Below are 13,735 nucleotides of genomic sequence, written 5' to 3' on the forward strand. Positions count from 1 at the left end.
AAAATTATATTTTGCCCATTTCTGCCCCCCTTGGGGGCAGATTGGCCTATTTTGATGAGGCCAATCTGCCCCCAAGGGGGGTAGAAACCACTAGACACCAGGGAGTTTTTTCTTTGCGTGAATTTCACGCAAAGGGAGCGACCACTTAGGCAAGGGTCGCTCCCTGGGGGGGAGGGGAATTTATTTTAGGCCATTTCTGCCCCCCCTGGGGGCAGATCGGCCTATTATTAGGCCGATCTGCCCCCAGGGGGGGAAGAAACCTCTAGGCGCCAGGGCAAATTTTTTTTTTGTGTTTTTTTTTTTGGTTCTTTTTTTTTTTTTAGAGATGGGGAGCGACCCATCAGGCAAGGGTCGCTCCCCTGGGGGGCAAATTGTATTTAGACCATTTCTGCCCCCCTGGGGGCAGATTGGCCAATTTTAGGTCAATCTGCCCCCAAGGGGGCAGAAACCACTAGGCACCGGGGATTTGTTTTTTGGCGCCAATGTCACGCAGGGGGAGCGACCCCGTAGGCAAGGGTCGCTCCCGGGGGGGGGGGGGGGTGGGGGTTGGGGGGGCAAATTTATTTTAGGCCATTTCTGCCCCCCCCGGGGGACAGATCGGCCTATTATTAGGCCGAACTGCCCCCGGGGGGGGGGCAGAACACTCTAGGCACCAGGGCAATTTTTTTTTTGTGTTTTTTTTTTTTTTGTTGTTTCTTTTTTTAGAGATGGGGAGCGACCCATCAGGCAAGGGTCGCACCCCTGGGGGGGCAAATTATATTTAGACCATTTCTGCCCCCCTGGGGGCAGATTGGCCAATTTTAGGTCAATCTGCCCCCAAGGGGGCAGAAACCACTAGGCACCGGGGATTTGTTTTTTGGCGCCAATGTCACGCAGGGGGAGCGACCCCGTAGGCAAGGGTCGCTCCCGGGGGGGGGGTGGGTGTTGGGGGGGCAAATTTATTTTAGGCCATTTCTGCCCCCCCGGGGGGCAGATCGGCCTATTATTAGGCCGATCTGCCCCCCGGGGGGGGGGGGGCAGAAACCTCTAGGCGCCAGGGGAATTTTTCATTTTTTTCTTTTTTTTTTTCTTTGTTTTTTTTTTTTAGAGATGGGGAGCGACCCATCAGGCAAAAGTCGCTCCCCTGAGGGACAAATTGTATTTAGGCCATTTCTGCCCCCCTTGGGGGCAGATTGGCTGATTTTAGGTCAACCTGCCCCCAAGGGGGCAGAAACCACTAGGCACCGGGGATTTGTTTTTTGGTGCCAATGTCACGCAGGGGGAGCGACCCCGTAGGCAAGGGTCGCTCCCGACGGGGGAGGGTGGGGGTTGGGGGGGCAAATTTATTTTAGGGCATTTCTGCCCCCCCCCCCCCCCCCCCTGGGGCCGGCTGAGCTACAGGCCAAACACCACAGGTAGGCACCTTGCAAAAAACACCTCTGTTTTCTGTGAAAAATATGTTGTGTCCACGTTGTGTTTTGGGCCATTTCCTTTTGTGGGCGCTAGGCCTACCCACAGAAGTGATGTACCATTTTTATCGAGAGACTTAGGGGAACGCTGGGTGGAAGGAAATTTGTGGCTCCTCTCAGATTCCAGAACTTTCTGTCACCGAAATGAGAGGAAAAAGTGTTTTTTGGGCCAAATTTTGATGTTTGCAAAGGATTCTGGGTAACATAACCTGGTCAGAGCCCCGCAAGTCACCCCATCTTGGATTCCCCTGGGTTTCTAGTTTTCAAAAATGCACTGGTTTGCTAGGTTTCCTCAGGTGTCGGCTGAGCTACAGGCCAAAATCCACAGGTAGGCACTGCTTTTTATAAAAAAATGTGATGTGTCCACGTTGTGTTTTGGGCCCTTTCCTTTCGTGGGCGCTAGTCCTACCCACACAAGTGAGGTATCATTTTTATCGGGAGACTTGGGGGAACGCTGGGTAGAAGGAAATTTGTGGCTCCTCTCAGATTCCAGAACTTTCTGCCACAGAAATGTGAGTAACATGTGTATTTTTAGCCAAATTTTGAGGTTTGCAAAGGATTCTGGGTAACAGAACCTGGTCCGAGCCCCGCAAGTCACCCCTCCTTGGATTCCCCTAGGTCTCTAGTTTTCAGAAATGCACAGGTTTGGTAGGTTTCCCTAGGTGCCGGCTGAGCTAGAGGCCAAAATCTACAGGTAGGCACTTCGCAAAAAACACCTCTGTTTTTTTCCAAAATTTAGGATGTGTCCACGTTGCGCTTTGGGGTGTTTCCTGTCGCCGGCGCTAGGCCTACCCACGCAAGTGAGGTATCATTTTTATCGGGAGACTTGGGGGAACGCTGGGTGGAAGGAAATTTGTAGCTCCTCTCAGATTCCAGAACTTTCTGCCACAGAAATGTGAGGGACATGTGTTTTTTTAGCCAAATTTTGAGGTTTGCAAAGGATTCTGGGTAACAGAACCTGGTCCGAGCCCCGCAAGTCACCCCTCCTTGGATTCCCCTAGGTCTCTAGTTTTCAGAAATGCACAGGTTTGGTAGGTTTCCCTAGGTGCCGGCTGAGCTAGAGGCCAAAATCTACAGGTAGGCACTTCGCAAAAAACACCTCTGTTTTTTTCCAAAATTTAGGATGTGTCCACATTGCGCTTTGGGGTGTTTCCTGTCGCCGGCGCTAGGCCTACCCACGCAAGTGAGGTATCATTTTTATCGGGAGACTTGGGGGAACGCTGGGTGGAAGGAAATTTGTGGCTCCTCTCAGATTCCAGAACTTTCTGCCACAGAAATGTGAGGAACATGTGTTTTTTTAGCCAAATTTTGAGGTTTGCAAAGGATTCTGGGTAACAGAACCTGGTCCGAGCCCCGCAAGTCACCCCTCCTTGGATTCCCCTAGGTCTCTAGTTTTCAGAAATGCACAGGTTTGGTAGGTTTCCCTAGGTGGCGGCTGAGCTAGAGGCCAAAATCTACAGGTAGTCACTTTGCTAAAAACAGCTCTGTTTTCTGTGATATGTCCATGTTGTGTTTTGGGGCATATCCTGTCGCGGGCGCTTTGGCCTACCCACACAAGTGAGGTATCATTTTTATCGGGAGACGTGGGGGAACGCTGGGTGGAAGGAAATTTGTGGCTCCTCTCAGATTCCAGAACTTTCTGCCACAGAAATGTGAGGAACATGTGTTTTTTTAGCCAAATTTTGAGGTTTGCAAAGGATTCTGGGTAACAGAACCTGGTCCGAGCCCCACAAGTCACCCCTCCTTGGATTCCCCTAGGTCTCTAGTTTTCAGAAATGCACAGGTTTGGTAGGTTTCCCTAGGTGGCGGCTGAGCTAGAGGCCAAAATCTACAGGTAGTCACTTTGCTAAAAACAGCTCTGTTTTCTGTGATATGTCCACGTTGTGTTTTGGGGCAGATCCTGTCGCGGGCGCTAGGCCTACCCACACAAGTGAGGTATCATTTTTATCGGGAGACGTGGGGGAACGCTGGGTGGAAGGAAATTTGTGGCTCCTCTCAGATTCCAGAACTTTCTGCCACAGAAATGTGAGGAACATGTGTTTTTTTAGCCAAATTTTGAGGTTTGCAATGGATTCTGGGTAACAGAACCTGGTCCGAGCCACACAAGTCACCCCTCCTTGGATTCCCCTAGGTCTCTAGTTTTCAGAAATGCACAGGTTTGGTAGGTTTCCCTAGGTGACGGGTGAGCTAGAGGCCAAAATCTACAGGTAGTCACTTTGCTAAAAACAGCTCTGTTTTCTGTGATGTGTCCACGTTGTGTTTTGGGGCATATCCTGTTGCGGGCGCTAGGCCTACCCACACAAGTGAGGTATCATTTTTATCGGGAGACGTGGGGGAACGCTGGGTGGAAGGAAATTTGTGGCTCCTCTCAGATTCCAGAACTTTCTGCCACAGAAATGTGAGGAACATGTGTTTTTTTAGCCAAATTTTGAGGTTTGCAAAGGATTCTGGGTAACAGAACCTGGTCCGAGCCACACAAGTCACCCCTCCTTGGATTCCCCTAGGTCTCTAGTTTTCAGAAATGCACAGGTTTGGTAGGTTTCCCTAGGTGGCGGCTGAGCTAGAGGCCAAAATCTACAGGTAGTCACTTTGCTAAAAACAGCTCTGTTTTCTGTGATGTGTCCACGTTGTGTTTTGGGGCATATCCTGTCGCGGGTGCTAGGCCTACCCACACAAGTGAGGTACCATTTTTATCGGGAGACTTGGGGGAACATAGATTAGCAAAACAAGTACTATTGCCCCTTGTCTTTCTCTACATTTTTTCCTTCCAAATATAGGAGTGTGTGTAAAAAAGACATCTATTTGAGAAATTCCCTGTAATTCACGTGCTACTATGGTCACCCCGGAATTCAGAGATGTGCAAATAACCACTGCTCCTCAACACCTTATCTTGGGCCCTTTTTGGAAATGCAAAGGTTTTCTTGATAGCAATTTTTTACTCCTTATATTTCAGCAAATGAATTGCTGTATACCCGGTATAGAATGAAAACGCACTGCAGGGTGCAGCTCATTTATTGGCTCTGGGTTCCTCGGGTTCTTGATGAACCTACAAACCCTATATATCCCCGCAACCAGAGGAGTCCAGCAGACGTAACGGTATATTGCTTTCGATAATCTGACATTGCAGGGAAAAGTTACAGAGTAAAACGTAGAGAAAAATTGATGGTTTTTTCACCTCAATTTCAATATTTTTCTTTTTCAGCTGTTATTTTCTGTAGGAAACCCTTGTAGGATCTACACAAATGACCCCTTGCTGAATTCAGAATTTTGTCTACTTTTCAGAAATGTTTAGGTTTCTGGGATCCAGCATTGGTTTCATGACCATTCCTGTCACTGACTGGAAGGAGACTGAAAGCACAAAAAATTGCACAAATGGGGTATGCCCCAGTAAAATGCCAAAATTGTGTTGAAAAATTGGGTTTTCGGATTCAAGTCTGCCTGTTCCTGAAAGCTGGGAAGCTGCTGAGTTTAGCACCGCAGACCCTTTGTTGATGCCATTTTCAGGGGAAAAACCACAAGCCTTCTTCTGCAGCCCCTTTTTCCAATTTTTTTGAAAAAAACGAAATTTTCACTGTATTTTGGCCAATTTCTTGGCCTCCTTCAGGGGAACCCACAAAGTCTGGGTACCTTTAGAATCCCTAGGATGTTGGAAAAAAAGGACGCAAATTTGGCTTGGTTAGCTTATGTGGACAAAAAGTTATGAGGGCCTAAGCGCGAACTGCCCCAAATAGGCAAAAAAGGGCCTGGCACAGGAGGGGGAAAAGGCCTGGCAGCGAAGGGGTTAAGCAGGAGTCACTTGCATTTGAAAGCCAAACGATACTTACCTTTTCTAGCAGAGAACGGTTTACAGTTCACTTCCAATTCGTATCTCTTCCCAATTATTGGCAGTGGGGTGAGGCACCCACCCCCAAGAACTTCACTGCAAGCCTACGCTCCCTGTTAACTCAGTTCCTAACATTTCCGCCCTTCTTGTTTCTGTTCCTCTGTCTCACGTGCCCTCCTTGACTCTGTTGACACCAAGCCCCGCCCATTCCAATCAGCTGCGGCTCAGGCGGTGACGTCATTCTGCAAGCAGCGGGGAGCCGGAAGCGTAGGCTCCATAAATGAGGGCTTCGGTATCCCTGACTGGTCACATGATCGTTCAGTGGTCATGGCTGTTGCACTGTTCCTTTTGATGCTCCTGGCAGAGCTACCTCAAGATGAAGCCGTTGGCTGTGGGTACCAGGTGAGGCCGGGTACCGCTGTTACAGTGGGCAGGGTAGCGGTACCGTCGTGACCATAGAAAGAGGACTGAGTCAGTTGGTAATGTGACGGACATTTTCGTTTGGGGTAATGGTACATAAATTCACCGCTACTTTTGTACCCTGTACTAGTAGTTGCAGTTTGTCTTTAAATCAGTAATTGCTGCTAACTGCCCCCTACCATTTGTGACACCTTCAGCTATTCTTCTCCTTCTAGGTGGTTGGTCAGCGGCAATACTCTGCTCGTACATTTGGCTCTATACTTTAACTAAATTATCAACACTGCGAGTCCCAGAATATAGCATGCAGTTAACTCAAAAGCCATGTCTGGTTAAAGGCGCGCTCGTTTTGAGTGATATGCATTTGGAGTTTGGTTTGAGTTGCAAATCATTCCAGGCTAAATATAATACTACCCCCAGTAGAACAGCTAGAAACTGACTTAGATGTATGCCATGTGCCAATAGCTTTCAAGCGCGTTATAGCCTGTTTATTAAAACAAAAAAAAGGTTCACCTTAGAAGCAGCTTCCCTGCACACCTTTCAGTTGATGGTAGAAGCTGCTTTGGCCATACCATCGTGTTTCTCCACTCCTCTAAAATAGCCCTCCTGTATATGTTATTCATTTAGGGCTACTCTCAGCTATGAGTTTAATTTACTAATACCTTGTTGGTGTTTTATTATTTTACATTTGTATCTGTTTAGCATTTTACCGAGGAGCCTGTCTTTGGCATCATTTATGTCAAAGTTTGACATTACGACCTGTGATGTCATGTTTATTAGAACACATTCATGTGACTTTTTACAGCTGATTTCTTAGCCTGATGTGCCATTTTAGTCTGTGACATTGTCCCTCGGTGTGTTTAGATTGCCGGTAAAGTGGCGTGATCTATTGGCCATTTGGTAACTCTTGTTAGCCTAGTTTTCTAATATTACAAAAAATGAGCAGCTTCATGTCGTGAATCTCTTCCATGTTATTTTAGTCCCATGAATCTCAATAAATTCAGGACGGACCTTTATTTCAGTATCGGATTACAACTGTGCACAGGATAACTTCTAGTGTTGTGTAACCTTAAGATCGGTGCTTACTGTGCCTCATCTACCCAGCCCGCAGTTTGAACTATTCTTTGTTTTTCTTACCTGACCACCCTATTAGATTAACGTGTTATCAGGATGTTGATGACATGTCTGCATATAGATATATTGTGTTTTTATTTCCGTAGTCCTGTCCGAACACCAAACCCGGTTTCCTGAATGTACATCTGGTGCCCCACACGCATGATGACGTTGGGTGGCTTAAAACTGTGGACCAGTATTTCTATGGAGGTGAGATTGTGCACTAGACATATTGCATCTGTAATCACCAATGTAAGGTATTTGTTCAGAACATAGACATCTGGCTCACTCATCTACACTTTACTAAGAGTTCGGTAGTAAGCGGTCCGAAAGTGATAGCTCAGCAGGTTAATTTTTCATCTTGCAGAGATTTGTGGATAAAATGTTTGTTACACATTCTAATTCCAGTAAAGTAGCTCTCCTGGTTGCGCACATTGGCATCTGGAGTTCGACCTTTTCGTCTGTGGTGCAAATTCCAGTGGGTCCACTCATCCTTTTATAATTCCTTGGTCGATACATTAACTAGTATTAAGTGGATAACAATAAACATGTTATTTCAGTGTCAAGATGCCCCCCCCAGGATGAACGTGCACGCCACAAATAAATGTTATGTTTCTGCCTTCAAAGATCGAATAAAACGAGCCCCTTTGAGTTAGATGGCTGTTATATGGACACCATAACCATTTCCGAATCTACAGTTTGATTGCTTGACGTTTTTGGTGTTTTTATTATAAGTCCTGGCACATTGGTTATTTTGGACTAGCTGTTATCTTGGTGTTTTTGCTGCACACAGGGTACAGCCCTACACTGAACCATGGTTCGCTGTGACAATGTGACTTTGGATTGCTGGGTTTCAGCAGGAATCGGTTGACCGGTTTGTGGGGGTGGTTTAAGAATATGCATGGCTTGTTTAAATAAATAAAAAAAAGCCTGGGCAGAAGAGGAGGGCTTGTTTGGAGTAGCTCATTATGAGACGAGAAAGGGTTTGCATGTTTAACAGTAAATTTCCCATTGGCTTTGTATACATGTTACTGAAGATAGTTTAGCCTACCTGGATATTAGAAGATCCTCCTGAGTTGCTGTGGCAACTGTTAGAAGTGCCCTTCAGTATCTCTATGGAGAAATATTAACGTCATACGGTGTGTCCTGTTCAAGGACCCTATCCTCCAGCCTCTAGCAGTAGACATCTGCGGCTTGGAAGACGAGGCACAAAACCCAAATCCCACCCCATCACCTCCTGTGCTACTAGAATTAGAGGTGATATGTGACACCAGATTCAAGGCCCCGTCTCAGCCTTCAGCTTGGATTGTCCATCTGGAAAGCATTTGAAAGAGGCCACGTAGGAGGAAATTGTGGATCAGGAGCTGTAAAGGGGATAGATAACTGGTTGCTAGTCTAGATTTGTGCTCAAGGTTCCTCGAACATAGAAACCATGCACTCAGCTGTGAGCGCTCTAAAAATCTCTACTGTAGCTCTTCAAGTGATTTGACCGCCCACGTCCTCTTTTCGCTCTCCCTTGCACTAAAATCCAAAATCTCAAATTCTTCCAACTTTCTGACCACAAAGACCTGTTTCTCAGCTTAGATCTTTTTTGTATGGGTCCAACCCATGAAAATAAGAGTAATAGTGACCATATCCTAAAAGTGTGCTTACAGTTGGAGAATAGAAAACATGTGATAAGCACTGAAAGCACATAAGGATGGTAACTAAAAAGGCACTCACATTTTTATTTTTTTTGCAGTTTTATGTAGCGCAAGCTTCACCAAACACATCGGAGCGCTACACAAGCATTAATTATACTACACAGGGTCACTTTTTTTAAAAAAAATTTAAGGCACTGGGAGATTACATGTTTGTCCAGAATCACAGGATGAGCTGACGCCAAGACTCTAACCTGGCTCCCTAGTTCCAAAGTCAGCAGCTCTGGCAGTAATGCCACATCCTCTGTCTGGGCTGCACATGCTGCGCTGTGGATGGACCCCTGCACAGTCACAGTTTTTGGACAAGAATGTATTGAGTTCTATCAATTATCTGAAATATACCCTGTCCCTAATTCTGGAACCAGTGTGTCTGGTTCGTACTAGGGGTGGGCTTAATTCTGTGTAGCGTAATTACGCAGAATGACCCCAAAATTAAGCCCAGTTATGCAAGAGTAATTCTACACTTAGCACTTAAGAGTGTCTTTGTCACAGAACAGTTTTTCTCTCCTCAACAGTTATTGTATGCCCTTGTGTCTTTTTTTTTTTTTTTTTTTTTTTTTTCTTTTTCTTTCAGCTCGAAACTTCAAGCAGCATGCAGGCGTGCGCTACATCCTGGACTCTGTCATTCCTCAGCTTCTCTCCGACCCTGCCAAGCGCTTCATCTATGTAGAGGTTGCCTTCTTTGCCCGATGGTGGGCATTGCAGACAGAGCCCATGAAGCAGGCTGTAAGGGGGCTCGTGAATGAAGGTAGGAGTGCGATAAGCGCCACGCAGCATAAGACTGGGGTTGGCGAAGCCTACAGGTTTGCAGCGGGCATCAGTACTATTGGCTAGGGAATGGGTGTAGTTTTCTTGTGGCACAGCGCTAACTTGCAGCACGTGTCTGGCTAAACCCCTGTTGTGCACAGACCAGGGCATTGTTTCAACTCCATTCTTGCATCCAAGTACGGTTCGGCCTCTGGTCACCTGTCCGTGACATGGCTCACATTCATCCCTCTTGCCTTTTTCACGGTTGTAGCTTTTCCTGCACCTGACGCTTGACTTTTATGCCCCCCACCCCCAGGGCGCCTGGAGTTCATCAATGGCGGCTGGTCCATGAACGACGAGGCTGCCACCCACTACAGTGCCATCATTGACCAGATGACTCTGGGCCTTCGCTTCCTGCAGGACACGTTCGGAGAGTGTGGGCGCCCACGGGTGGCATGGCATATTGACCCTTTCGGGCACTCCAGGGAGCAGGCCTCTCTCTTCGCCCGGGTAAGGAGAGCTCTGTTGTAATGGGGTTAGGGTTGGTACTAGGATTATGTCAATCTGCTCTTTACTCTGACTCTGCCTGGCCCCTACTTACGAGAGCTTTATTTTTTCACTCTCCAGATGGGCTTTGATGGGTATTTCTTTGGTCGTTTGGATTACCAAGACAAGAAAAACCGGGAAAAGCTTCGTGAGATGGAGATGATCTGGAGGGCCAGCAGCAGCCTGGAGTCACCCACGGCAGATCTTTTCACAGGTGAGGTTGGGATGGGGCTGATCTCTTCACTGGTATGACAGAGGCAAGGATCACGTTGTCCTAGGTAAGTGAGGCACCAGCGGGTCAGAGGGTCGGGCTGACTTCTCCAGAAAGGAATTAGGGCTAACTGCCCTGTGTAAGGGGAGGGGCGGGTCAGCTCACTTCATGTTTAGTCAGGAAGGCAGCTGGTTGAAGCAGGGGACTGATTGACTGATCTAGCAACAAGCGATGCAGGAGTTCTTTCTGGTACAATTTCACGTGTTTTCCGACGTTTATTGTGACCCCTTCTTGTGTTTACCAACCTATAATTCATATACAATATCTGCAGGATAGGATATTGATACACAAACGGCCTTTGGATTATTTATAAATGTTTTTATTGATGGCACAGTACAGGTATTTTAGTATGATTTTTGTAATGGGTGGAGGTATTATGAAATACTAGTGCGAATGTTCTGTAACACGTTTCTTGCAGGAATAAATGACAAATGCTTACAATTCGGTTCTAAAAAGAGTGGCATGGCTTAATAAGAGAACATAAATTAAAAGGGTTTCAGATCTTCAAATTTAATATGTGGAAAAAGAGCTGCAGAAATTCTAGGGTCTAACATGTTGTGCTATTCACGGAAGTTAGCACTAGAAATAGGCACAACCTCCCTAATCTCAATATCATCTGATTTTCAGAGGTAAATGAATGGCTTTCCTGAGCGGAGAGCAAGTACTCAAAGACAGTAAACACCTGCACATAGTAGTTTCTATTTGAAACATTGCCCTTTCGCTTAATTTACGTTCCTCCACAAGCCCTCTTAAACATAATTAAATCACAACATCCCTAAGTGCCATATCAGTTTGCATATGGACTAATCTAAAAAGCTACTCCATGCTCTCGTAAATTAGCCAGCCAATTAGCCCTGCATAACCACCACTCACTGCTACTTTGAGCAACCATGATCACAAGTTGATTTACCAAATAGCAGGAATAGGAAAATACACCAATGTAGACGGTCCTAAGAACAGTAGTATGGGAGATTGGGTGATGGAAAGTATTTTCTCAGTTTCTTTTTTTCTTTTTATTTTTTTTATGCTGTATCTTACCACAGTGCAAAATACACCCAGAAGCTAGATTTAGGAGCCCTGTGCCCCTTTTGATAATGGCCAGTGCTCTCTGGTGTACTTATATGCCTCCTCTCTGTAAAAGAAGCATTGGCAAAGCCATTAGGTCTCACCTATACAAGAGCTGTGGTCTCTGGCAATGTGTTTTGCCATGTTGTACACCAGTGTGGCTGCTGTTCAGCATGGCTAAAAGTTAGTGGCCTGGAGTGGGGGAGTAGAGTGAATGTTGTAGAGGGGAAGTGGAGTTTAGCAGTGTGTTGTGGAGTGGGTTGGGGTGAACCCGAGTACAGTGGGGTGGATTGAAATGGGGTGAGGTGGTTGGGAATTAGGTGGATTTAAGTGAGGTGGATTAAAATTGATGTGGGTGGTTTGGATTGGAGTAATAGGTTTGGGGGGGGGATTGGATTCACTGGTTTGGAGTGGGTTGTTTAGGATGGATAAGATGGAGTGGGGTGGATTGGGCTTGAGTGGTGTAGATTGGGGTGGGATGGATTGGAGTGGGGTGGATTATAGTGGGATGGGGTTTGGCTTGGGGTGGATGGATTGGAGTGGGATGGACTGAACTGCGTTGGGTTGGATTAGGGTGGGGTGGATTGGAAGAGGATGGATTGGTTTGGACTGAGGTGGGCTTGGGATGGATTGCATTCAGATGTGGTGGACTGGATGGAGTGTGGTGGATGGATTGGAGTGGGGTGTACTGAACTTCAGTGGGTTGGATTGGGGGGTGGATTGGAGTGGAAGAGGCTGGATGGATTGGTTTGGACTGGCAATGGGATTGGCTGGGGTGGATTGCACTGAGATGTGGTGGGGTGGATGGAGTTGGGTGGATTGTGGTTGGACAGATCAGGGTGATTGTAGTGGAGCGGATTGGGATGTACTGCACAATTATGTGTGGGAAAGGCTGAACTCTTCACAAACTATCCAACGTATGGGTGGCCTTTTTACCAGAAAACCAGGGGGCAGAATCAAGTGTGGTGTGTGTTTTTTTTTTTTTTTTTTTTTTTTTTTTAATAGTTCCATGAAACCTGTGGTGTTAGAGGGAGGGGATTCCAAGAAGAGCATGTGAACGTGGGCCTGCTTCTGTTGGCGTTAGATATTTTGTGAGACTGGAATTGATTTTGCTGAGTATCAGGCTCCCAAAATCCATCTAGACCTTGTTTTCCCTCCTCAGCAGTCTGACACATTGGAATTCCCCGGCCACCAACTTCCACTTCCTGTTTCCAGGCTTGTATTTCTTTCTGGAAATAGAAAGGTTTTCTGAAGTTGTCTATCCCATTTGTTTTGCTGAAACCTTGCCCTTGTGGTGGAGTTAGGTGGCTTTATGTGTGCTATTCTACACCACCCCATTACCTTCATTTAATTTTGTTACAAATTGAGAGCAACCATCATCTAGATACAAAGTAATTCCTTTCAAAATGTCAATTCCCAGTGTGTATTCTAAAAGAGGCACAGTATAGTCTCTTTTTATTGTTCTCCCTATTTTCATTTGTATTGTGGTTTTCACAGTGGGGGTTCCCCCCAACCCTTTGACGGTGTAATGTGGTCCATTAAACTTCCTAGGGGTTCCATAAATCAGGCCTCTGCCTCGGTGTCAACTAAGGCTCGAATGTTTTGCACAGTTTTGTGTTTTCAGTGTATTTCTAAATCAACATGAGGTCTGTTATCTCAATGAGCCCAACTTTGTACCTGCGCTTGGCCAGTTTCCTAGTCTGATTTTGAACCTGTCAACTTTTTCCCCAAGTGAGGCCTGGATATATGCTCTCATATTTGCGAGCAGCCTCGCCTCCGTCCCTGTTCTCAAAAGTTACCCTGTCACTGCCCAGATTTTCCTCCCTCTCTCAAGAGGAATTATTTATCTCCCTTTCTTTTCCTTCCCCTGACAACTGTCACTGGCTCTGCGTTTCATGCTTGTTATCTTGCTTGTTTACCTTTCTGCTGCCTTCCTTACAATCCAAACCCTTTTACGGTACATCTCCCAAAATCTTTTGGTATCTATCACATCAGTCTGCTCGGTCCCAGGATGCTTGTTTCCAGTCCAGGGAACACCTGGCCTAGCAGTTCGGGCTGGACTGTTCCCGTGGGGAACAGGGTCAAGACTGATTTGCATATGGCTGGGTTCAAACTGGTCCAAACTGGAATGGCATGGGCAGTAAAACGATGGATTTAGGCCAAGATCACTGTACTGGGGGTGAATGTTTGACAATGTTCAGCATTCCGTCCATCACTTGTTGTTTTTACTCCTTCTTGACACCATCTTTTAGTAACGCCATAAACCTGTCTCTCCTGGACACTCTGTTAACTGTGCGACCCTCAGATCTTGAAGATGTCTCAGGTTTATTTAATTGTCCTAAATCCCCCTAACTCTCAGAAAGCCTGCCTTGTCTGATTAATTAGGAGAGTCATGATTACTATTTTTGTAAGCTGGCGGAGTAAGGTGAATAATTCTGTTGTGCACTGCGAGTGGTCCCACTAACAGATGGTGTGCATTGTTCAAGAAAATGGCAGTTTTCATGCTTTCCTCATTATGTCTCTTCATTGCATCTCTTAAGGTGTACCAGGGCTTATCATTAGGCAGCCAATCTGATTCTGTAGGGTACTTATGATTGCACCCCTC

At 46.3% G+C, this 13,735-nt stretch overlaps 1 protein-coding gene across 1 annotated transcript in view; it reads left to right on the forward strand.

Annotated features, from left to right (window-relative positions):
* Positions 1 to 5,504: 5,504 nt before the first annotated feature.
* The window catches only part of MAN2B1 (mannosidase alpha class 2B member 1), a 271,321-nt gene continuing 263,090 nt past the window's right edge, over positions 5,505 to 13,735 (forward strand). The window contains exons 1-5 of the mRNA XM_069230399.1: positions 5,505 to 5,673; positions 6,909 to 7,011; positions 9,076 to 9,249; positions 9,565 to 9,758; positions 9,876 to 10,008. Coding sequence (XP_069086500.1) covers positions 5,599 to 5,673; positions 6,909 to 7,011; positions 9,076 to 9,249; positions 9,565 to 9,758; positions 9,876 to 10,008 — 679 coding nt within the window. The 5' untranslated portion in view covers positions 5,505 to 5,598. The remainder of the gene's footprint in view (positions 5,674 to 6,908; positions 7,012 to 9,075; positions 9,250 to 9,564; positions 9,759 to 9,875; positions 10,009 to 13,735) is intronic.

Source organism: Pleurodeles waltl, chromosome 4_2 (genome assembly GCF_031143425.1).
Source record: "Pleurodeles waltl isolate 20211129_DDA chromosome 4_2, aPleWal1.hap1.20221129, whole genome shotgun sequence".
In the NCBI taxonomy this organism is placed as follows: Eukaryota; Metazoa; Chordata; class Amphibia; order Caudata; family Salamandridae; genus Pleurodeles; species Pleurodeles waltl.